General features: G+C 37.7%; 1 protein-coding gene across 1 annotated transcript; it reads left to right on the forward strand.

The window, feature by feature from the left end:
* The first annotated feature begins 9,998 nt into the window (after positions 1–9,998).
* Positions 9,999–13,392, forward strand: Pate3 (prostate and testis expressed 3). Its single transcript, XM_015499124.1, has 3 exons — positions 9,999–10,047; positions 12,670–12,792; positions 13,268–13,392. Exons 1-3 carry the CDS (start codon positions 9,999–10,001, stop codon positions 13,390–13,392), a joined length of 297 nt encoding a protein of 98 aa, XP_015354610.1.
* Positions 13,393–23,484: the final 10,092 nt, after the last annotated feature.

Here is a 23,484-nt window from a genome sequence, read left to right on the forward strand (position 1 = left end):
GGATAGTAGAGGATAGGAAAGGCAGCAGAACACAACAGACACTAGTATGGCAATATGTAAATCAATGGATGTGTAACTGATGTGATTCTGCAATCTGTATATGGGGTAAAAATGGGAGCTCATAACCCACTTGAATCAAAGTGTGAAATATGATATATCAAGAACTATGTAATGTTTTGAACAGCCAACAATAAAAAATTAAAAAAAAAATGTCATTGGAATTTTGATAGGAACTGATTAAATCTGTAGATCACTTTGGGTAGTATGAACATTTGTTTAAATATCGATTTTTCTGATCCATGAAGATAAAATATCTATCCACTTATCTGTGTATTCTTCAATTTTTTCATCAATGTTTCATAGATCTTTTGCTTTTTAGTTAAATTGATGCCTAATTTATTTATTTTGTTCCTATTATGAATTATTTTTTGAATATCTTCTTCAAATACTTTATTGCTAGTGTATAAAAATAAAACTAATTTTTGTGTATTGAAAAAAAAAATATCTATCTTTTGAACTTAACTTTAAATGAACTCAAGTCTAAACTACTTTGGAACCATCCTAACATAAAGTAAGTTGGAACCATCCTAACATAGAGGCAGAGTCTTAACTGAGGTGAGGTGGCCTCTAGACAAATCTTAGGTAAAGTGTTTTATTTCTGAAGCTGATCTTTGTCTCTTTCTTAAACATTATTTTACAAAGTTCTCATACATTGTTTCCTGAGTCTATATGGATATCAGTTAACACAATACAACACTGCATTTGAAACATTAATCAAACAAGCTAAGAGAGCTTTTAACTCTTTTTTTGTGGTAAAGTGGAGAAATGTTTTCATGTTTCACATTGTCAGACTTTAAATAAATGAGGTTCTCCTTATTACCTTCCAAAAATACAGTGACATTTCCAACCTAGTGTGAAGAATGACACAAAATGTTAGACATAACTTATTGGTGACAGGTTATTAATTATTATTAATTACTCTAGTAAATGAGCACACAGAACATCTTTATCGGACCACAATGCACTTTTGGATCAAATTAGAATCAGACCAGATATTTAAAGAATGTGAAAGCCCTGAAATCCTCAGGTAAGTGTACTCAAGGTAAAGGAGACTTGTACATATAAAATCATTCCATTTTCTCCCTGTGCTCAAGCATTTAGGGGGAGCTTATTAAGAGAACAGAGTCACAGAGTACAAGAGCAGACAAGAAAGCCATTTAAGTCCCACATCAGCTTGAATTTAAAAGTGACACTTTTTTCCCCTCTAGACCCAAACTAATTTTGAAAAATTGCCTATGCAGTTTACATTCCATGCAAGATTTGGATAGATACCTGGCAGAAAGTTTCTAAGAAGTAAGGAAAGCTACCTTTCCTTAGGTAAAATCTCATACATAGGGCACTTTTGATAATTTTTTTCTTCTACCTTTTGTAAAACCAGTCTCTTAAGTTGAAGTTTTATAGCCTATGCTTCCCCCTGGAAACCATTTTTTAATTTTTACTTTCCCCAGCTGGTAATCAGGCCAGATTTGGATACAGAAAATTATAAGGCATCTCCTTTTTTTCAACTGTGATTATTATATCCCCTATTATTACTTTTGAGGATGAAACTCCCCTCTGAACAAAAAAAAGTGAAATGAATGAAAGAGAACAGAACATGGATACTTTCACCCAGGAAACTGTCTCTTTGGCAAGGGGACATTTTCCCAATCTTGGAGCCTCTAGTGGTCAGCAGTCCCTTCTCCTTCCATGACCTCTGTATTTAACTGCTACCTTACCAGCATGGACATAACGTCTCTCCTCCTTTATGGGTAGGCATGAAAAAGATGCAAGTTTCCAGATTATCTGCCCTTAACATATGACTTATTACCCTGGGAGACCATGAAACCCTTAGATGCCTTTCTTGGAATAAATCCTGGTCTGTCTGTGTTAAGCCTACCATTAGTTAATAAACACTTGTGGGAAAATTGGACCTCACTCAGAATGGAAAATACTATTTTCTTGATAACAATTTGATTGGGGGTGTGGGAGCATGTGGGCTGTTGACAAGTGATGAAAGGAAGCAGAGATTTGGGGGATTTTCTCCTTAGTATACCCCCTTTGATGGTCATGACTCTCCATCAGAGTTTGTATTGAGGCCATGTTTGGTAGCAGAAGAAAAAGAGGTACTTTTTCTTGAGTATCTGTGCGTCAACCTTGCCCAAATTTTCCAGTATTCAGGCTAGTGGTGACCCTGGAATAAGTATTGAGATTGAAGCTCCCATCTAATACAAGAAAACAGAATTCAGGCACCTGTGCCAGAGAAATTGTTCACTTTGCTAGGGACATCTCCCTTATGAATTTCTGATGGTCAGCAAAACCCATCTCTCACTCCCATGTCCTGTAAGATTTATTGCTGCCTCATCAGCAAGAATGCAATGGTCTTTGTTTGCCACATGCGAAAGACCTGGGGAACACAGACTTAGTGGCTTTCCCCGGTCACTATCAAATTTCCAAATGTGGTATCCAAGAATGGCAGCCTACAGTATTCCTCTGCTTTGTGTGCCTATGATTTAGTGAGCCTAGCTAGTAAGAGTTATCCTTCTATTAAGCAAGGTCCAAGAAGTCTGTGCAAGGCCAGGGTCATTAGGGGTGAATGCTGGAATAAATAATTTATGCAATGGAATCTCCAGAGGACAAGGAGGACATCTAGTGGTTGTTGAATGCTTAATGTACTTTTGTTGAAGAAATCTAAGGGGTGAATTGAAAGGGTATGGGCCCCATTATCTTGGAGATTTTGAAATGGAGATTGTAATTGGGAGGCCTTATCACCTTGAGGATGATGGGTTCAAATATGTTTCCCAAGATCTCTGAAAAATAGGAATGGATTGGTAAAAGTCTCCCTTCTGCAGCCAAGAAGCTAATAGGACACACAGGAGCATAGAGACAAGACCTATAGGCTTCTAAGGTTTCAATATGTGAACAAAAGGGATCCAGGCTTTTCCTTATTCCTGGTCAGAATCTCACAGTTGCTTCTTGCCTTTGCTCAACTCCCCTGCATCCAAAGAATGAACAGAATCAGGGGCCACTGTCTATTAGCACCAGACATGCTCTGAACCAAGATAGGAAAGTAGAAAATAACCTTTGCTGAGCCAAACATGCCTGACCACAGAGCAGGTGATTAGGAGTGACAATACATTATGAAGACTTTCATCCAAGATTTTAAGATTGGCAGCCAAACTGAAAACATTTAAATGGCTGACAGGTATCCCAAGATGTAAGGTGCAGAGGAGCTTACCTTGGTGACAATCCCGGGAGAGTCCCCAGCTGATATCAGTCCTTTGAGAAAGGGTTCTTATTCCCTGGTGTTAAAGATTAAACACCCAAGAGCCACTGAGGCAAGCCTAGAGAGCAAGTTTTATTTAAGAAACTAATAGAGGCAAACTTTTCCAAAGAAAATTGGAGCCTCAGAGGCAAGAGCCCATGGGGGTGGAGTGCACTTGCTTTTTTATAGGGCCCAGGACCCCCTTTTAATTATTGTCTTCTCTTTCTTCCCCCATGTAAGTGACCAAGGGCAAGGGCATGGAGGTTAATTATTAGCAATCCACTGTTTTTTGATAAACAGTCTTCATCCTCCCTTGACTCCCCCATCCTTCATTACCTACATTGCCTGCCTGACCTTTTCCCCTGCCTCAGTTTGCATATCCTGACTACTTAGGCCTGGCAGGGTTGCAGTCTAATTGCTTTTTAGCAAAGAAAGCATGTGGAGTCAGCAGGGTGAACGCCCATTTTACAGAATTATTCTCTTAATCTCATGTTCCCACCATCTTCATATGTCTTTCCCCTAACAATGGGAGCGGGGAGGGGAAAAGGGAAAATCATGAACTGAAATTGATTTCCATGAGATGAACGCAACTACTATGTGTAACCATAAAGCTCTAATAATAATAAAAAATAAAAAAGACAGCTGAAGTATTTCTAGTGATCCTAGATTTCTCCTTTCAAGTAAATTGGCAAAGACATTTTTTTATTTCAATCCCATCCAGGAAGAATATTCCAAGGCACTTGAAAGTTTGCAAGGACATTGGATTTTGCCCTCTTTTTACACATCAGCAGGATAGCCAAGAAGAATTTTTTTTCAGCAGCACTTGTTTAAGATCTTGGAATTGAAGCCTTTATCCATTAAACATTGTTCATTATTTTAACCATTCAGATTGTTAGAAAGTAGCTTTCAAGTAAACCCTATCATCAATAAAGTCATCTCTTTCAAATTGTTTCAAGAGTAGACTCTTGAAAAAGAAAGAAAGAAAGGAAGGAAGGAAGGAAAGAAAAGGAAAGGAAAGGAAAGGAAAAAAAGGTGTGTGGGGGAGTTGACTTATTAAAATAGGTTCTTTCAGTGGTGGTTTCTGCCTATGGCTATTGCAAATAATGCTGCTATGAATGGTATCCGCTTTTCCTTACTTCCTACAGTTCTATCCACTTTTTCTATTTCTTCTGCAGTCAGTTTGGAGATTTGCATCTTCCTAGGAATGTGCACATTTCCTCAAGGTTGTCTAAGTTGAGGGTATAATTGTTCATAACCTTCTCATAAATCCCTTTTTGTTTCTTTAGGGTTTGTAGTGATGCCATTCTTTCATTCCTGGGTTTTGATAGTTCATGTCTTCTCTTATTTTGTCAGATTTGCTAACTACCTGTCAGTTTTGTTGATATTTTCAAAGAAACAACTTTTGGTTTCATTGATTGTTCTCTATGGGATAAAGAAGCTTGAGTCCATGGATTTCTGCTCTAAAATTGATTATTTCCCGCCTTCTTCCAGGTACAGTTTCTCTCCTCCCCCATGACTAGGGATTAAGCCCAGGGGCCTTCTACCACTGAGTTACACTTCCAGGAAGCACATTGCTTTTTTGTTGTTGGTTTGAGGCACCCTCCATTTCTCAGTCTGGCTTCAAACTTACAACCCTGCCTCAGCCTCCCAAATAGATGGGATTACAGGCATGTGCCACCAAGTCCAGCTTGTTTATAGTTTCTTAAGGAAAAAATTATTGATTGTAGACCTTTTTTCTTTTCTGATATAGTTTTTCAAAGCAGAAAATACATACTTTTGTATCCTTATTTAATGCAACCTATGGATTTTGATATACTGTGTTTTCATTTCCATTCAGTTCCAAATATATTTTAATTCCCCTTGTGATTTCTTTTTTTGACTCATGGATTGTTTAGAAGTATGTTGTTTCATTTCCAAATATTTGAGGTTTGTGCAAATTTTCTTGTGGATCCTTAATTTTATTGTAGTAATAAAACAAATGTTATCTGACTTCAGTCTTCTAAAATGTATTTGGATTTGTTTTTTAATTCACTCACTATGTGACCTCTCTTGGAGAATGTCCCACATGAACTTGAAAAGAATATGTATTCTTATTGTGTGCATGTATAAATACAAAACAACAAGCCCCCCATTATGTGCAACTATAATGCACCAATAAAAAATGTGGGGAAAAAATAAAATAGGTTCACTCAGGCTCCTGAAAGCCAGGAAACTTTCTATGTGATAGACAAGACTTCTTGTTCTCCATTAAAATTTTTAAATGTAATGATTTAGAAAACTACTTCTGATAGAACTGAGAGTTTTGTTTGTTTTTGGCCTGATGTCAAAATTTATTTTAGAGTTCTCTGAAGAGTCAATGTGTGCCTGTCATCAAAGTAATGAATGGTCACAGTGTGAGGAGATTTCTTTTTATTACCAAAGTGGCAAAACTAGCTGGCTACCCAGCATTGTAGAGGCTCCAGCTGTGAAAAGAAGAAAGAAAGAAGCTTTTGTTCCCAGCCAACATTGTATATGATAAAAATATGTCATGTATAACTAATTAAAACAAATTTTTAAAAACTAATACAAGAATTCTTTGATGTTTTCAGTATGCTTAAAGCAAGCAAAATCAAAAGGATAAAGGCGAACTGGCTTTGTCTAAAAATACCTTCAGTTTTACCAAATTGTAAAACATAAAGGAGAATGGCAAAAGTGCCAGTTCCTTAATGACTGCTTCAAATTTTTAAAAGAATTATGAACTATGCCATTTGACAAGGAAACACATTATAGATTTCTTCTGTTTGCATCCCCAAACCAATTCTAACATGGCTTACTAAAGTTTGTCCAATAATATGGAGCTTCTTTTCATTTAGCCTGCTGGGAAGAGGTTTTATAAAAATAACCAAGCTACAGTTAGGAATGTGCCAACTTTCTGAAATTGAACATTTTTATCAGGAAAAAAAATCCACATCCTGAAATACAGACACAGTGAGATGCTCTTTCATTTTGTCTATCTTTACACATTGGTTCATCAGAAAGTTTCCACACAAATAAAGCCAGAGTGGCCTTTGTGTCCCTGCAAGTTCAAAAATAAAAATGAAACTATTTAATTCCTAATCTTTCACTCATTTCTATTGGTAACCAAATCTCAGGGACTGCTAATATTCTTGTGGTTTGTTGCCAACATTTGATACTCTAAGGCATTGTTTTTATCAGTTAGAAATTAATAAAACATAGAAATGTTTTTTGTTAAGATTTACAAACCTGTGTATTAGTTTCTTTTCAGTTACTCTATGAAATTTTTGAGGCTGAACACTTCAGAAAGAGATTTCTTTAGTTCAGAGGTTTAGAGTTCAAACAGCATGGTGCTGGCTCTGGTGAGAACCTCTTTGACTACATCACATCGTGGCAAATGGTAGCATAGTAGAAAAGCATGTGAGAAACATCACATGGCAAGATAGGAAGCCAAAGCAGGGAGAGGCCATTTTATAAAAACTTGTTCTCTGGAAAACTAACTAAGGATCTCTTGAGAAATACTTTAGTTTCTCCTGAGGACATGCCTCTAGTGATTTATGACCTCCCACTAAATCCCACATTTCAAAGGTCTCACCACCTCCAAACATTATCACATAGGAGACAAACCACATCTAAATCATAGCATCTCAAAACCAAGACACCAAATCCCTTATTAGTAAAACTTGCTCAAGAATGAAGGGAAGATACTAACAAATCAGCATGAAAAAAAAGTCCCAAAAAGGGCTTTTTGCAGTTTTTGATTATCCATTGTAATTTTTCATTTGAAGTATCACATTGACAGCAATGTGGAGAAATCTGAATTTGAGTTACCCTAACCTAGGCTTGGATCCCATCTTTGCTCCTTCCCAGTTATTCCACCACCATGTTGTTGTGAGGGATCCATGAGACAGTCTATGTGAAATCAGTTAGCTGCTTGTGTGGCACATAGTAAGCAGTCAACAAATGTTGGTGTCACTCTTTTTCCTTTACCTCTCTCCCCATAAGCAATTGGAGTTGGGAGGGAGTGCTGAGTATATATTCTACCAATTTTCCCTGGACCCTACAGCAGGCACCCACCCTCCATGTGTTAGAGTTTTTTAAAAGGCCATTGTCTCTCACTCTAGTCTCCATTTACACTCCATAAATCCAGTGATGCCCTCTGGGAACCCAGGAAGAAAACAGCCCCATCCCTGACTCTGTGCCATTCCTTCAAAACATAGGAGAGCATTTACATAGCAAAGTACCAACAAAGACTGCTCATCCATGATGTCACCAATATCTCAGTCACCCACCCCAGAGACAAGAAAGACCATGAGCACAAGGACACAGTGTTTCTTTTTATCTTCCTCAGAGCAGAGCAAACAGCTTCTATGTTGAAAGGAGGGCATTTGTGGCATGGGGATACATTAATTTGGATGTTGTGCCCCAGAACTCAGTGGCATCGTGGATAGTGGTACTCTGTAAATAAAGCACTTCAGAATAACAGAGCTTGGTATCCATTCTCATAATTGATGTCATGAACCATAGAATGATATAGTTGTGAAAATGGTCAAAATCTAACATCACAGATAAATGGCTTGCTAAAGACAATGATGAGTTATATAGTGACCAACCACAGGACTCCAGACCTCCCCAGGGGGTGGGGAAAACCACCTTATATTTTCAAGAGAAAATTTGATCTAAGAAGGTATTACAGAAGAATGGCATTTACCTCACAATATCTCGATATCTGGGTAGAGCGACAAAATTCCACAATTTTAACTGGAAATAGTCTGATATACTGGAGATTCAAAATTCAAGGGGCATCTACCAAGGACAACCAGGAAGGAAGAAGAGTAGACATTGTGTAAACCCACTGCATTTTGATCACCATGGCTGCTTCCCTTGTTCTGATTCTGGTGTCTGTATCTTTAAATGGAGGATAAAGCAGAGAAATCAAGGGACAAAAAAATGGCTGAGGGAACTAAAGATCCAAAGGCTCAGGGGTTTGCCTTCTTGATAAAACCAGGAATGTATGCTGGGGTTGTGGCTCAGTGGTGGAGCACTTGCCTAGCATGTCTGAGGCACTGGGTTCAATTTTCAGTACCACATATAAATAAATGAATAAAATAAAGGTCCATCAACAACTTGAAAACATATATGTATAAAACAAAAACCAGGAATGTTCTGAAAAATGCCATAGATTCTATTATCCTTTCCTGGAATCTGGAAGAATATGAAATGAGATTCAAAGATTTTACAACCTTACTCTCCATACGGAATCAATTGGAACTAATTCTTTCATGTCTAGGTCTTGAAGGCTCTGATTCTCTTCTTAAGCTCCACACTGAGGAGTCACAGAAAGGAAACGTCGCAAACTTTATGACATTCCACTCAAGTCCTTATTCTATCCAATCTTCATCTGATGTGTCAAAACATCAGACTCACCATCTTTTAATGAATATGTTTTTCTTACACCTAAAGAATATGTCATTAAATCAGTTCAGTAAAAAAATGTTTCTGGTATTTCCAGCCAAGTTCCCATGAGCTGAGCAATAGGTTTAGGATACTTAGAATGCCAGTATTTTTCAGTTTCCAGTGCTTTACCCAGGGTGAACCTTAACTAAGTTAGCATTCATAGAGCTAGACACCTGAATCATGAGCACAACTGGCCAGACTCAAAATATGAATATACTAAAGATAAAGTTGTGGGTAATTCTAGGGAGGATTTCACAACCCCACAAAACAAACATTCTCTGGCTTTGCAGGGCAGATTTCTGATAGAGTGAATGAGTTCTGGGTTAAGAATTAGAAGTTCTAGATGGGAGGCTCAGCTTGTCACTGGTTCTGCATCTTTTTGTCTCTTTCATGCTCCTGTTTCTCCCTTATAAAGAGAGGTGCTAGACAAGGTTGTCTACCTATTCATTGCTCTTCCCTCAGCACATTGAACTGTGTCTATCATCTAAAAGTTCTCCACGAATATTTGTTGAATATAAATCTCAAAAAAGGCATTGAATCACAGTGGCAAAAAGTGTGGACTCCAGAATTAGAAAATCTTACTATGAGTACTCACACTCTGTCACTAGTGTGTTGCCATGAGTAAAATTCTGTTTCACCAAGCCTCACCAAGTCTCAGTTTCTTCCTCTGTGAAATAAGGAGAATAATAATTAATAACAACAACAGAGTGGCCCTCAAAGCCACAACTTCTGCATCAACCACAGATCAAAAATACTTGGAAAAAATTAGTCACATCTGTACTGAACATGTACTGACATTTTCCTTGTCATTATTCCCTCATCAGTACAATATACCATTTAGTTATCATTTACATTATATTAGGAACTACAAATAATCTAGAGATGATTTAAAATTTACCAGAGTATACGCATAAGTCATATGTGAATACACCATTTTATATATTGAGCACCCGTGGATTTTGGTATCCCCAAAGCTTCCTAGATCCATTTACCTGTGGGAACTATGGTACAATTGTGATTACTACAATGAACCTTATTTTTTATTACTGTTATTTTCTGCTGTGGGGAGGCCAATCAATGCACTTGAGCTCCAGGAAGAAACCTTGTGTTATTGGCTCCCATTAAGCATGAATAATCACTAGCCTATGATAAAGGAGAAAGTCTCTTCCCTAGAGCCTAAAGATCTGTGCTTACAAGCCCCAGTTTCTTATTTCTTTTCCCCTGCACAAGAAACCTCTGGATCAGAATGAACAAATGCTTCTTGTCACTCTTCTGCCTCACCTGCCTCATTGTGGGTGAGTCCCAGATCTGAGGAGTGGGGATCCAGCGACAGGATCCAGGGAGCTCCAGGGAAATTCTACATGTGTAATTGTGTCCATGTGGGGATGAGCTTTGACCATATTCATAAAGTAGAAACCAGCCTTCCGAATGCCTCTCTGCTTTCCTTGCCAACTTTATGTTCTTCTCAAAGTTCTACCACTCTCCTGCAGGTGCACAAGCCTCTACATCACTGCACCTCCATCCTACTTATTTCCTTTGTCCCTACCAGTCCTCACGATTCAGAAAGATTTCCCTTAGGACATTCTTTCCACTCATAAATGTATGCTCATTTGCTGTGGTTGTACATGATATAGAGTTACACTGGTTGTGTATTCATATACGAGCATTGGAATGTTATGTCTGATTCATTCTACTGACTTTTCTATTTTCATTCCCCCTCTTTTCTCTTCATTCCCATTTCTCTAATTCAATGAACTTTTATTCTTCCCCTACCCACCCTCCCTTGTTATGGGTTAGCATCCACATATCAGAACATTTGATCTTTGGTTCTTGGGATTGGCTTATTTCAATTAGCATGATTGTGTCCAGTTCCATCCATTTACTGGCAAGTGCCATAATTTCATTCTTCTTTATGGCTGAATAGTATTCCATTGTGTATATAGACCACATTTTCTTTACCCATTCATCTATTGAAGGGAACACCCAGGTTGGTTTCATAGTTTAACTATTGTGACTTGAGCTGCTATACACATTGATATGACTATATCACTGTAGTATGCTGATTTTAAGTCCTTTGGGTATAAATCGAGGAGTGGGATAACTGGGTCAAATGGTGGTTCCATCCAAGTTTTCTAAGGAATCTCATACTGCTTTCCTAGAGTGGTTACACAAATTTGCTGTCCCACCAGCAATGTATGAGTGAGCCTTTCCCCCCATATCCTCACCAATATTGTCACTTGTATTCTTGATAATTGCCATTCTGACTGGAGTGAGATGGAATCTCAGTGTAGTTTTAATTTGCATTTCTATAATTGCTAGAGATGTTGATTTTTTTCTTATATTTGTTGACCATTTATATTTCTTCTGTGAAGTGTCTGTCAGGTCTTTTGCCAATTCATTGATTGTGTTAAAGGATTGTTTCAATTGGAGTTCAAAAATTCTCAGCTTCCCTTCTCAGATGTATTAGGTGGGGATGCTGAAGTGTGAAGGGAGATCCCTAGGCAGGACTCCTGGGGACAGAGTTTAGGTTCATTTAGGCTACAGGTTCTTCCTTTAATGGTGGATTGATCTGAAGATTTTCAATCAGTGCACCTCCCAGCAGGGCAGTTGCAAGACCATGCTAGGAGACTCCTCCAAGAAAAAAACCTGAGTTTCACTGGTGTAGTGGAGGGCCCAGTTTCTTCCTGTTTCTTCTTGTTCCCCTCAGATACTTGTGGACTTTTGGGTTTAGGCTCCCCTAGCCTTTTGAATTCTCACCAGGGTGCATCTCTCCCAGCCTGGCAGGACTCTCTAGCAACTCTCCTAGCTGAGCTATCAAACTGTTGTTCTGGAGGGGGTGGAGGAGGATGGTTCTGGTGTGTTTCCCCAACCAGTTCTCCCCTGTATAAACCCGTCTCCACATTTTATTTTCTTCTGGTCACTAGACACACATTATGCCATGTGGTGTGGGTTTGCCAAACCTGTTTTTCTGGTTAGGCACAGTTGTCAGGATTCAGATCCCACAGTGAACTGTAAAAATGCTTCCCTCCTCTGATTTCCCTGGTAGTCTGGAGCAGTTCAGCTTCTTTTCCCACACAAAGTTGTGCAGGACACCTTTCAGGTGAATAGGGCAGTGTGTTTGATCTCTGATTTCTCCATATTCAGACACACCTCAGACCTCCTAAAAATAGGGGTTCCTTTAATTGATGTATCCCTCCACTATTTTTAGTACAGAGAAGATAGCACCTGCAAGTGCCACTACCAGTAGCACTGGCCATTTTTTCTATAAGCTGACCACCTGAGTCCCTGATCTATTTTTGAATGTCTGGAGTTAATTCCCAGAAAAGTTCCCCTTTCTCATCTTGCTGAGAAGTTGTGTCTGAATTCTTGATTCAGCCACAGAGCAACCAGGAAAGTGAACTTCTCTAATCTGCCATTTTCATGAAGTTTGTTCTGACATAATCAAACATACATGGGATAATGCTCCAATTGAGTCCCTAGTGCCACCTCTTTCCCTCCCCTCCTTCCTCCTCCTGTTTCCCTTCCTCTACTCTACTTGTCTTCCTTATATTTTTATATAATTAGTGCATTATAGATATAAAGATGGAATTAACTGTGGTATATTTATACATGTACATTGCATACTTTTATCAAATTAATCTGGAGAAATCAATCATATGAAGGCTAACCTTTTGCTTAAAGTCACCCAGATTAAAAGAGCTGAGTCCTTTTATTTGCATAATGGCATTTTCTTTTTATTCCTATGGATTGAGGAGTTGGTAAAAGGTCCAACGGTGTACTGCCTAAATACTCCACCACCGGCTCTTCATCCAACCACCCACCCCCTAACCACCCCACTCCCTGCAGGTGTAATATTTCCAGCTCCATGCAAACTCTCTTCTTCTGCCTGATCTTACAACAAGCTCTGTGCTCTCCAGAAGCAACATCTACAAGATGCATAATCTGCCACCTTCGCACACGTTCAGATCGTTGTAGAAGAGGATTTGGTGTTTGTCATACTAAGAAAAATGAGTCATGCATGAGCCTAAAGATCTACCAGAGTAAGTAAGTAAGTAAGAGGATCATGGAGATGCTGTGAGAACCTTATAAGTAGTAGGAGAGTATCTCAGCAATTTTATATTTTAGACTTGTGGCAAACCCAGGGGAAGAACCAAACCACAGAGTGCTCCTGAGCATGAAGAGCACAGGTCCATGTGTATGCATTCAGAAGAGGACTTGGGGAAATGGGACAGAATAGGTGGAGATTCTATATTCCCAATAAAAATGGGTCACCAGATTTTTACACAAGAGCACTATTTGCAAAGCAAGAAAAGGAATCAAGCTGGTGTGCAGAGTTTCCAGGAACACTGGCAAACAACCCAGCCACTACTGGTCAGCAATTTCTACTTGGTGTTCTTTGGAAATATAAGCTGGGAGACCATCCCTATGTATCCCCTGCTGCCTGAGTGGTGCCAAGTTTGACCAGCCTTTAGATCTTAGATCACTGACTTTTTCTATGACTCTTTCCTATTGCAGATAACACTCTCCAGGTGTTATATACGGTGTGTCAGAAGTTCTGCAGAAACTTGACATATGACTTCAACAATCGGACTTATGTTCATGAATGCTGCGACTACAATTCTTGTAACTATAGATTATAGGATTTTGCTTCCCTGAGATCACATTTGAAATGTCACAGATGTATCTCACCCTTCACACTCTTGTCTTCCCTGGCTTTCCTGGCCTGTTTGTCCTGATGGTACCCATGCTCCCTCCTTAACCCCACATCATCCTTCGTGGTGCCTTCAGCGTGGCTCCCATGGTCAGTCAATGATGATTGTGAACAATGGATTCCCCCATGACAGAGAATGGCATTTCCTTTCTCCAAGAAGTCTGCCCTGTATAGTAAGATTTAAAACAGGACCATTCTAGAATCTCTTTGTTAGCTTAGATAGGTGAGATGGACCAGAAAAGCTCCAATTAAAAATACACATGTATCTGTAATTAAATATCACATTTATCATTACCATGATTAAGGAAACATTAGAACGAATAGTATGGTGGACACTGAAGGTTTTGCTCCATGGACACAAAGTTATTTCCACCAGTTCATGATGCCATCTTCAGAAAATAAGTCATTCTTATTTTCCTGACATTAACAGAGTAAACATTCTTACACATGTTAGCAGGAGATAGGAAACAATGGACTTCCCAGTGCTTTCCCAGCTCAAGCACAGTCATTTGGCATTCCAAGGATACCGGTTCATGGGCTAGAGAGGTGGCTCAGTGGTAAAGTACTTGCCTATGAACAAGTGCAACCCTGAGTTCAATCCCCAGCACTGAAAAAAAAAGGTTATTTAGTCAGCTTTTCACCACTGAGACCAAAAGAACTGAAAAGAGCAATGTAGAGAAGGAAAAGTTTATTTTGGACTTATAGTTTCAGAGGTCTCAATCTATAGATGACCAACTCCATCTATAGACCCTTGGCCCCAAGGGTGAGACAGAACATCATCGTGGAAGAGTGTGGAGCAGGAAAGAAGCTCAGGACTTGATAACCCAGAAACGGGGTTAGGAAGAGTGCTCTCCTCCCAATGGACAAAATATATGCTCCAAAGGCACACTACCGTGACCCCCATCCTCCAGCCACATCCTATCTACCTATGGTTACCACCTACTTAATCCATTCAATTCTGTTAATGCACTCATTAAGGTTCTCATAACCCAATAATGTCACCTCTAAATTTTCTTGCTTCTGGGAGACATAACAAGATGTATGTCCATGCCATATCTCAACTCTAATTTCTTTCCCTCTTTTTCTAAACTTTATTCTTTTCCTCCTTTGCTATCCACCTCCACTATCACCTTCCTACCTCCCACTGCTACACAAATGTTCCCTGTAAAAGCAGGATGTCCTTCAAAGTTTTTCTCAGTGTCCCATGATCCCTGTGTGCATAATCCAGGGTGAGCTGCCTTTTAGGGTCCCTCGGCTGTGGTGCCAAATGGGGCACACTTCAGTGAAGTCTGTCTCTCTAGGACAGATTTCTTGAGCCTTAGGGGATGAGCTCACAATGGATCTGAGAGGTCTTTCCCTTGTGGCCTATATGGAAATAATAAACCCACTTCACATAACATGTTTGTGTGTGTGTATGTTCTATCTCATTGGACTCAAATGGGTAATCAGTGCATTGCTGAATCTAAACAGCAGCCCAAGATGCAGTGTGCAGAAGTTTATAGACTCCCCTTTCTTGTGGCTAGCATAGTGATGATCTTTACCATTCTTCCCAAAAGACTGTTTAAAAAATATGCTGGCAAAAAAAATAATAAAATCAAATTTTAAAATATGCTGGTATCTCCTAGTGACCCAAATCTGTCTATGGCAAGCCTATTCTTTCATCAGCAGTGAAAAGGTTTCAGGTATCTTCAAGGAAGAAATTTACTGTTTGTCTCTGTCCTACTAATAAGTGCTTGTTCTTTTCTGGAATTGAGTTTCTTTTTGCTTTGAATTTACATATTATTTTAAATATGTTATTTAAAATGTTATTTTAAAATATTTGACTTTTTATTACTTTACACATTTTTATAGTTATTGCAGTAGGATACATACTTTCCTAACATCTTTTCACATTGAAAGCAGAGGCTAGAAGTACAGTGTTCATGTCTGAAATGATTTATACAAGTCTTTATTGAACATTTCTTGTCATTTTTTCTAGCTATGTGAATTCTAAGTTTTGCTGCATACTTACTTTCTAATGCAACCAAACTCTAGACTAAGTCATATAATTTAACCTTATCTTAATTTGATCAAACAGAATTTATTTTTTTCTGGACCATTTGGGAATAAGTCAATGCCACTATGCCTCATAAGCCCCAGATTCTTCAGTGTGTTTCCTAAAATCAGTGACATTTTCCCAAATAACCACAATGCAGTAATCCCCATTACAAAATTAACATTGATACACTGCTATCATGTAAACCACAGACACTAAATTCATCAGTTTCTCTCAGTCATATTTTCATAGCAAAATACCTGAACCCAATATTCACAATATTGCTGATAGTTGCCATGTCCTTTTAGCTCCCCCACCCCCAACTTGGAATAGTTTCATAATCTTTTATTGAGTTTCAAAAATGATCTCAATAATTTAAATAACTTATGCTAGTACTTTGTGAATGTCCCTCAGATTCAGCCTGCCTGATATTTCTGCTTGATTCGGGATATACATCTTTGGCAGGAATGTCATATAAACTAATATTTCTATCAAGGGGCATATGATTTTGTTTCATCACTAGTGATGTTAATTGGCAACAAAATTATTCCTCTTCTATAAAATTACTCATTTTTTCTTTGTAATTAACAACTATTTTGCAGGGAGATTATTTGAGACCACATAACAATTTTTCAATGCTGTGACAAAATACCAAAAAATAATCAAATTAAAAGGAGGAAAGGTTTATTTCAATTCATGGTTTTAGAGGTTTCAGTTCAAGATCACTTGGCCCTATTGCTTTGTATATTTGGTAGTATAGTACATCATGACAGAAATACATAGCAGAGGAGGCCTATGCACCTCATGTGGCCAGGAAGCAAAGACAGAAGAAGGAGTGCAGATCCCAATGTTCCCATTAAGGTTGTGCCTTTCTTCCACTAGACCCCACCTTGCAATAGCACCACAAACTAGCTACCAGGTCTTTGACATAAGGACCTGCAGGGACATTCAAGACACAAACTATAGAACTTCACAAACATTTCATTATCTTTCAACTTTCATCAACTAGTTTTAATATGCATTAGTGATTTTCAACTGAATTAATTACTATCATGATTATTAATAGATAGTAATTTTTCAATTCCAATATTTCTTTTGTACTTATTAGTTGGCATTCTTCTATAAGAAAAAGGCTCAGGCTGGGTTTGTGGCTCAGCGGTAGAGTGCTCACCTAGCATGCCTGAGGCACTGGGGTTCAATCCTCAGCTCCACATAAAATTTAAAGATATTATGTCAACCTAAAGCTAAAAAATAAATTTCTTTAAAAGAGAATTTTCTTCTCTTATTTTTTGATTATACACATTAATTCATAATTACTGTTTTGTTCAAATAATTATTTTTCTACTACTTTTGTTTGTTGTGCACCGGGGCTTGAACCCAAAGTGTTCTACCACTGAGCTACATCCTTTTTTCTTTTGTTTGATACACAGTCTCACTCAATAAGATGCCCAGGCTAGCCTCAAACTTGTGATCCTCCTGCCTCAGCCACCTGAGTAACTGGCATTACAGGCATGCACCACCAGGCCTTGGCTATTTTGATATTCAAATTTGGCCTGTGAGAGTCATTTAAAATTTAATTTTGTGTCCTTCCAGCATTCCCCAACATTCTTTGAACATATTCTTATTTTGCCCAAGGCAAATATTCCAGTCTCATTTTATACTTTCCCTATGAAGGTCTCTAGTTCTGTTTAGTGGGAAAGGACATCTAGAAAGCAAAATATGAGTGATAGGCAAGATTATTGTTATTGAAGTGTCTCTGTACTAGGTCTATCCACAGTCACCTCTAGAGAACATACAAATGTGTACATAAACACACACATTTACATCTAGGATTCATTCTGGTTTTATTTCCCCCTCATTCCATATTTATAATTTATAATTTATATGCTAGTGAGAAATTGAATTTCTATCATTCTCTATACATTGCTTATTTGATCAACCCCCTTTGTATATAATCAAATTTCCATTGTCACTATCCTACCCTTTTGGGGCTTCATAGCCCTACTCCAGGCCACTGTCACTGTCCCCTTGTACAGATACCTTTCTCAACTCAGTTTCCACATCCTTTTCTGAGTCACCACTCATGTCACTTGAGTTACAATATTCCTCACCAAGCCACTGTTACTATCTTCCATATTAGTGGTCCTCTTCACACTGCTTGAATTCTATCAAGATTCATGTGATACCCTTTTCAGTATACTCAGACTCCAGCAACATTTTGAGGTTGATCCGTTTCCACTACTCTCTCACTCTGCATAAAGTCCTGTCCAGAATAATCATGCTCTGGCAATCTAATCCAAAGTGAATGGATGCTGTCTATACTTACTCAGATGTTGCCATATAATGCCATATAATCAATGCTGCCAACACCCTATGCTGGGCCTCTATCCACTTGTCTCCTTCACTGGAGCCTACCTTGCTCAGCCCAAATGGTTTTAGACTGAAGCCTTAAGGAAGCAAGGAGAAAGTTGAGCACTTATTCTGATTGATGTTGATTTCTCATAGTTTCTATCCTTCCACCTAGTTGTTTTCAATTTTGAAAAGTCACATTGAGTTTTTGTCTTTCAGAAATATGTTTTTCTGATGTTTTTAAAAATTTTTTCTATAAGTGCGTTATTCAGTGAACTTTTTTCACAACATTATTATGTGAAGTTCATTTGCAGACTTTTCTTTCACATGTTTTAATTAAATTGGTTTTTCCAACATTTCAGGACATTTCTATGCAGGGACTAGGAATGAGCAAGTGGAACTTCCCTAGCTTCATCTCTGGAGCCTTAAATGGAAGTAGAAAAAAAAAATAACCTTCCCACATAGCAGCCTTCTACAGTGACTTCCAAGATTTGCTACCCATTATCCCCTCCCTTATCAATTTCTGCATTTTTTGTGACAACTTTTGTCTTTGTATCTTGCCCAACTTTGTTCATTCTAACAATTCTTCATTCCACAAGATAGAGCTCTATTTTTGTGAATAAAATTTTAATACATAGTTTTACATTTCTGAGCTCTTTGAAGGTTTAGGTCACACTAGACTTTGATTTTGTCTTAACACCTTTCTTTTGTAGTCCTAGTTGTTCTATATTTTTTGTTTTTGTTTTTTGTAAGGGTTCTAGTTGTGGAAGTATATAAGACAGTGAATTTCCTCTGATGAACAAACTCCCAAGGAATAATAGGCATTTTGTTTTTCACAGCTGAAACATTCTGCAGTTTCTCCCAAGAACTAGTAAGATAACTAATAGGTGCTCAATGCCTAGGAAAGTTTCTGTGTAAAGGTGCAGGATGCCTACCTGCTGTGGTAATGCCCTCCATGAGGAGGCTCTGTGCTAGAGTCTTAACAGCCTCCACCTTGATCTCAGACACTCAGTTCCTGGGAATAAAGGTTGTTAACCACAATGTTTCACCAAGTTCCTGCTGCTCCTGAACCTGTCCACATAACAGTAACTTTATACAATGAACTTTCTTGAGAACTACACAAAGCTCCTAACATTGCACATTACAACTTAGTATGTAACTGAGGAATAAGGTGCATAATGTTGCTGAGTATGTAACCTGCCTAATGATACAATGAACAATAATGTACTACTGATGCCAGTGACCAAATGTAACCTATTGGTATGAATAAAGTTGGCAGCTCCAACAAGCAGTCATTTTGCCATTTAGCCATTTTGCCTCTGCACCTTGCTTCTGTCTCTTTTTTCATTCGTTTTTTTAATATTTATTTTTTGGTGTAGATGGACACAACACAATGCCTTTATTTTTATGTGGTGCTGAGGATCGAACCCGGGTCCCGCCCGTGCTAGGCGAGCGCTCTATCACTAAGCCACAATTCCCAGCCCCTCCTTTTTCATTCTTTACAATTTTTATTTTATTTTATTTTATTTTATTTATTTATATTTTGGGTACTGGGGATTGAACTCACTGAGTCACATACCCAGCCTTATTTTATATTTTACTTAGATACCAGGTCTCACTGAGTTGCTTAGTGCCTGACTTTTCTGAGGCCAGCTTTGAACTTGCAATCCTCCTGTCTCAGCCTCCCAAGCCACTGGGATTACAGGTGTGCACCAGCACATCCTGCAAGGACTTAAATTTATACTAGTGCATGATTACATTAGGATTCTATGTGACACTGGGGTTTTTAAGAGGAAAATCTTTCTTTTTTAATTTGTTATAATTAGTTATACATGACAGTAGAATGCATTTTGACACACTATACACAAATGGAGCACAACTTCTCATTCCTCTGGCTGTACATGGTGCTGAGTCACACCAGTAGTGTAATCATATATGTCTCCCCTCCCCTCACTCCTCTCTGCACAATCCAAAGTTCCTTCATTCTTCCCTACCACCTTCTTCATTATGGATCAGCATCTGCTTATTAGAGAAAATATTGGGACTTTGGTTTGGGGGAATTGGCTTATTTCACTTAGCATGATAGTGTCCAGTTCCATCCATTTACAGGCAAGTAATTTATAGTGCCATAAGTTCATTCTTCTTTATGGCTGAGTAGTATTCCATTGTGTATATGTACCACATTTCTTCACTGAGGTTGGTTCCATAGTTTAGCTATAGTGAAATGAGCTGCTATAAACATTGATGTGGCTATGTCACTGTAGTATACTGATTTTAAGTCCTTTGGGTATGAACCAAAGAGTGAGATAGTTGGATCAAATGGTGGTTCCATTCTAAGTTTTCTAAGGAATCGCCATGCTTGCTTCCCAGAGTGGTTGCACCAATTTTCAATCCCACCAGCAATGAATGAGTGTACCTTTTTCCCCACATCCTCGCCATGACTTATATTTGCTTGTATTCTTGATCAATGCCATTCTGACTGGAGATAAAATCTAGAGTAGTTTTGATTTGCATTTCTCTAATTGCTAGGGATGATGAATATTTTTTCATATGTTTGTTGAGACCTCCACAATAAAAACTACAGAACACCAAAGAAAGAAATTGAAGAAGACCTTAGAAGATGGGAATATCTCCATAGTATTGCAGTTGAGAAGGCCTGATTCACAAGATCAGCATACTTCATTCTAGATCAATATTAGATCTGCCCTTCTTTCTTGGGACATCTCATTGAATATTAATAATTTCAGGACAGGGACTTTGCTACTAAGTGAAAAAAAGTAATTAAGTATTCTTATATAAAGATAGATTTTTAGGTCCCTTTCAGCTCCTGGGGGCTAATAGCTAAAGTTATAGAAAATGAAATTAATTTAAACCTACTTGATCCCCACTATATACTCAGCAATATTTGGTGTTGTAAAGAACAATAAATATGTGCTACCCTCAAAGAGCTTAATAGTCTTGAGAAGGCACGTGCACTTGAAAAGCAGTGACACTAAATAGAAGTACAGTGTTTAGTATGTAAATAAGAATGACTGGGAATAACATACTTGAGTTGGTCCTTAAACAACTGATTAAAAACTGAATGGATTTTAGAGCTGAAAGTAATTAACAACATTTCATTAAATCTTTATTTTACAGGTAAAGTAACTGAAACACAGAGACCAACTGTTCAAATTAGGATAGCAAATTTCTGAGACAAGAACTGTAGTCTCCTGATGCCTGACCCTTTGCTACTGCCCTCACAACACACTGCCTTTGTGGTTGCTGGGAAAGAAGAAAAAAGTAGAGAAGGCTATGACTCTCATCGGAAATGTACATCACCATCACATCATCACTATGGACATTTGTTGGGTGAGTAAACCAGGATGGGCTCATGTTATGAAGCATCATAAAGGAATGAGCATCTTGGGATGAAAATATAAGGCTAAACAGTCTCAATCTAAGTGTTCTAAATGTTAAATGAGAAATAAAGGAAACAATACAGTAATTTCAAAGATAATCAGATTCCAGAGGCTGAAGGAAGAAAATATTTATCAACTGCAACTCAGAGCATTAATATACAGGATATACAAAGAACTCAAAAAACTTAATGCCAAAAAAAATAACACAATTAATAAATGGGCTAAGGAACTAAACAGGCAATTCACAGAAGAAGAAATACAATTGATCAACAAATATAGGAAAACTGTTCAACATGTCTAGCAATTGGAGAAATACAAATCAAAACTACACTGAGATTCCATCTCACTCCAGTCAGAATGGCAATCATTAAGAATATAGCAACAGTAAATGTTGGCAAGGATGTGGAGGGAAAGGTATATACTCATACATTGCTGGTTGGACTGCAAATTGATGAAACCACTCTGGGAAGCAGAATGGAGATTCCTAGGAAAACTTGGAATGGAACCACCACTTGACCCAGTTATCCCACACCTCTCTATATATACCCAAAGGACTTAAAATCACAATACAGTGATGCAGCCACATTAATGTGTATAGCAGCTCAATTCACAACAGCATATATATATATATATATATATATATATATATATATATATATATGTATTATTATATATGTATGTATATACATATATAATGTATATTATATATATTATATTATATATATGTATGTTGTACTCAGCCATTAAAAAGTATTACTCAGCCATTAAAAAGAATGAAATTATAGCATTTGTTGGTAAATGCATAGAACTGGACACTGTCATATTAAGTGAAATTAGCCAATTCCACAAAACCAAAGGCCAAATGTTCTCTTTGTTTGTGGATGCTAACACATAATAAGGGGAGTGGGGAGAATAGAAGTTCATTGGATTAGACAAAAAAAGGGAGGGTGGGAATAAGAGAGACAGTAGAATGAATTGGACATAACTTTCTTATATTCATATATGAATACATGACCAGTGAAACTCCACATCATGTACAAGCACAAGAATGGGATCCTAATTAGAATAATTTATACTCCATGTATATATAATATATCAAAGTACACTCTACTGTCATGTATATCTAAAAAGATAACAGTCTCAAATAAATAATAAAATAAGTCTCAGTTTACATGTTCTAGAGGTTAAATGAGAAATGAAGTAATATAGGAATTTCAGAGGGAATCAGATTTCCAGAGGCTGAAGGATAGTTAGAAACAGCTTGGTGGAAGAGGTAGATTGTAGCTGAGTATTCATTCAAAAGGCATATGATTTGGGAGGACATAATAGAACAATCTAGACAGATAAGGCAGTATGGGACCCAGAGTTAAATAAGCCAAGTGACTTTGAAGACCACGAAGAACAAAGCTAACTGGAGTAGAACACTGGAGTCCAGAGAACTGAGAAATAAGGCTGAAAAGGCAGGATTCAGTCCAGATTGTGCAGGGACCCAAGAGCACTGAATTTACTTTTGCAAAGAGAATTCACTGCAGGGGCTTAAGCAGAAAAACTTGATTAATGTCTTAGAAAGATTCATCTGGTAATAATGTAGATGATGGACTGAACCAGGAGAGATAAAAAGACAAGGAGCCATTCATCTAATAACAACAAAAAAGAAGAATAACAATACTATATAATACCTATAATGTATGGAGTTATTACTTGGTTTACATTTAGCTACTCATTTGTTTCAGTCACTCCCCATCTGTCTGTGACTCAGGGTTTATCTCTTACTCTTCCTGCTGCTAGTTCCCTTTTTCACCATCTACTCTTAATTTCCTCTCTAATTTGAACCTTCTAATTTCTGCTTCAACAAGATTTTGCCTTGCTTGGGACCATTCCAGGCACTAATCACACATCCAAGCAATTTCCTAAGGAATCATTTCATTTTTAAAACCTACTGCCTCCGTCTCCATTCTGTCCATATGAAAGAATTAACCAATGCTGAATGGCAGAATCTACCATATTTTTCCACTTTATAAGAGATTAAGACATAGTATTAATTCTAACATTATATAATTTGGAGAAAATTCCATCATACATATATTGCAAATATTTTCAATTTAGTTTGGAGATTTAAATATTTTTATACTTTTGTACATATGACATATTAGAAACAAATAAGCAATCATAATCCTTACTATCAAGAGACATACTATTAAACCTGTGATACTAAGGATTATGATTGCTTATTTGT

The sequence above is a fragment of the Marmota marmota genome, unplaced genomic scaffold (genome assembly GCF_001458135.2).
Source record: "Marmota marmota marmota unplaced genomic scaffold, marMar, whole genome shotgun sequence".
In the NCBI taxonomy this organism is placed as follows: domain Eukaryota; kingdom Metazoa; phylum Chordata; class Mammalia; order Rodentia; family Sciuridae; genus Marmota; species Marmota marmota.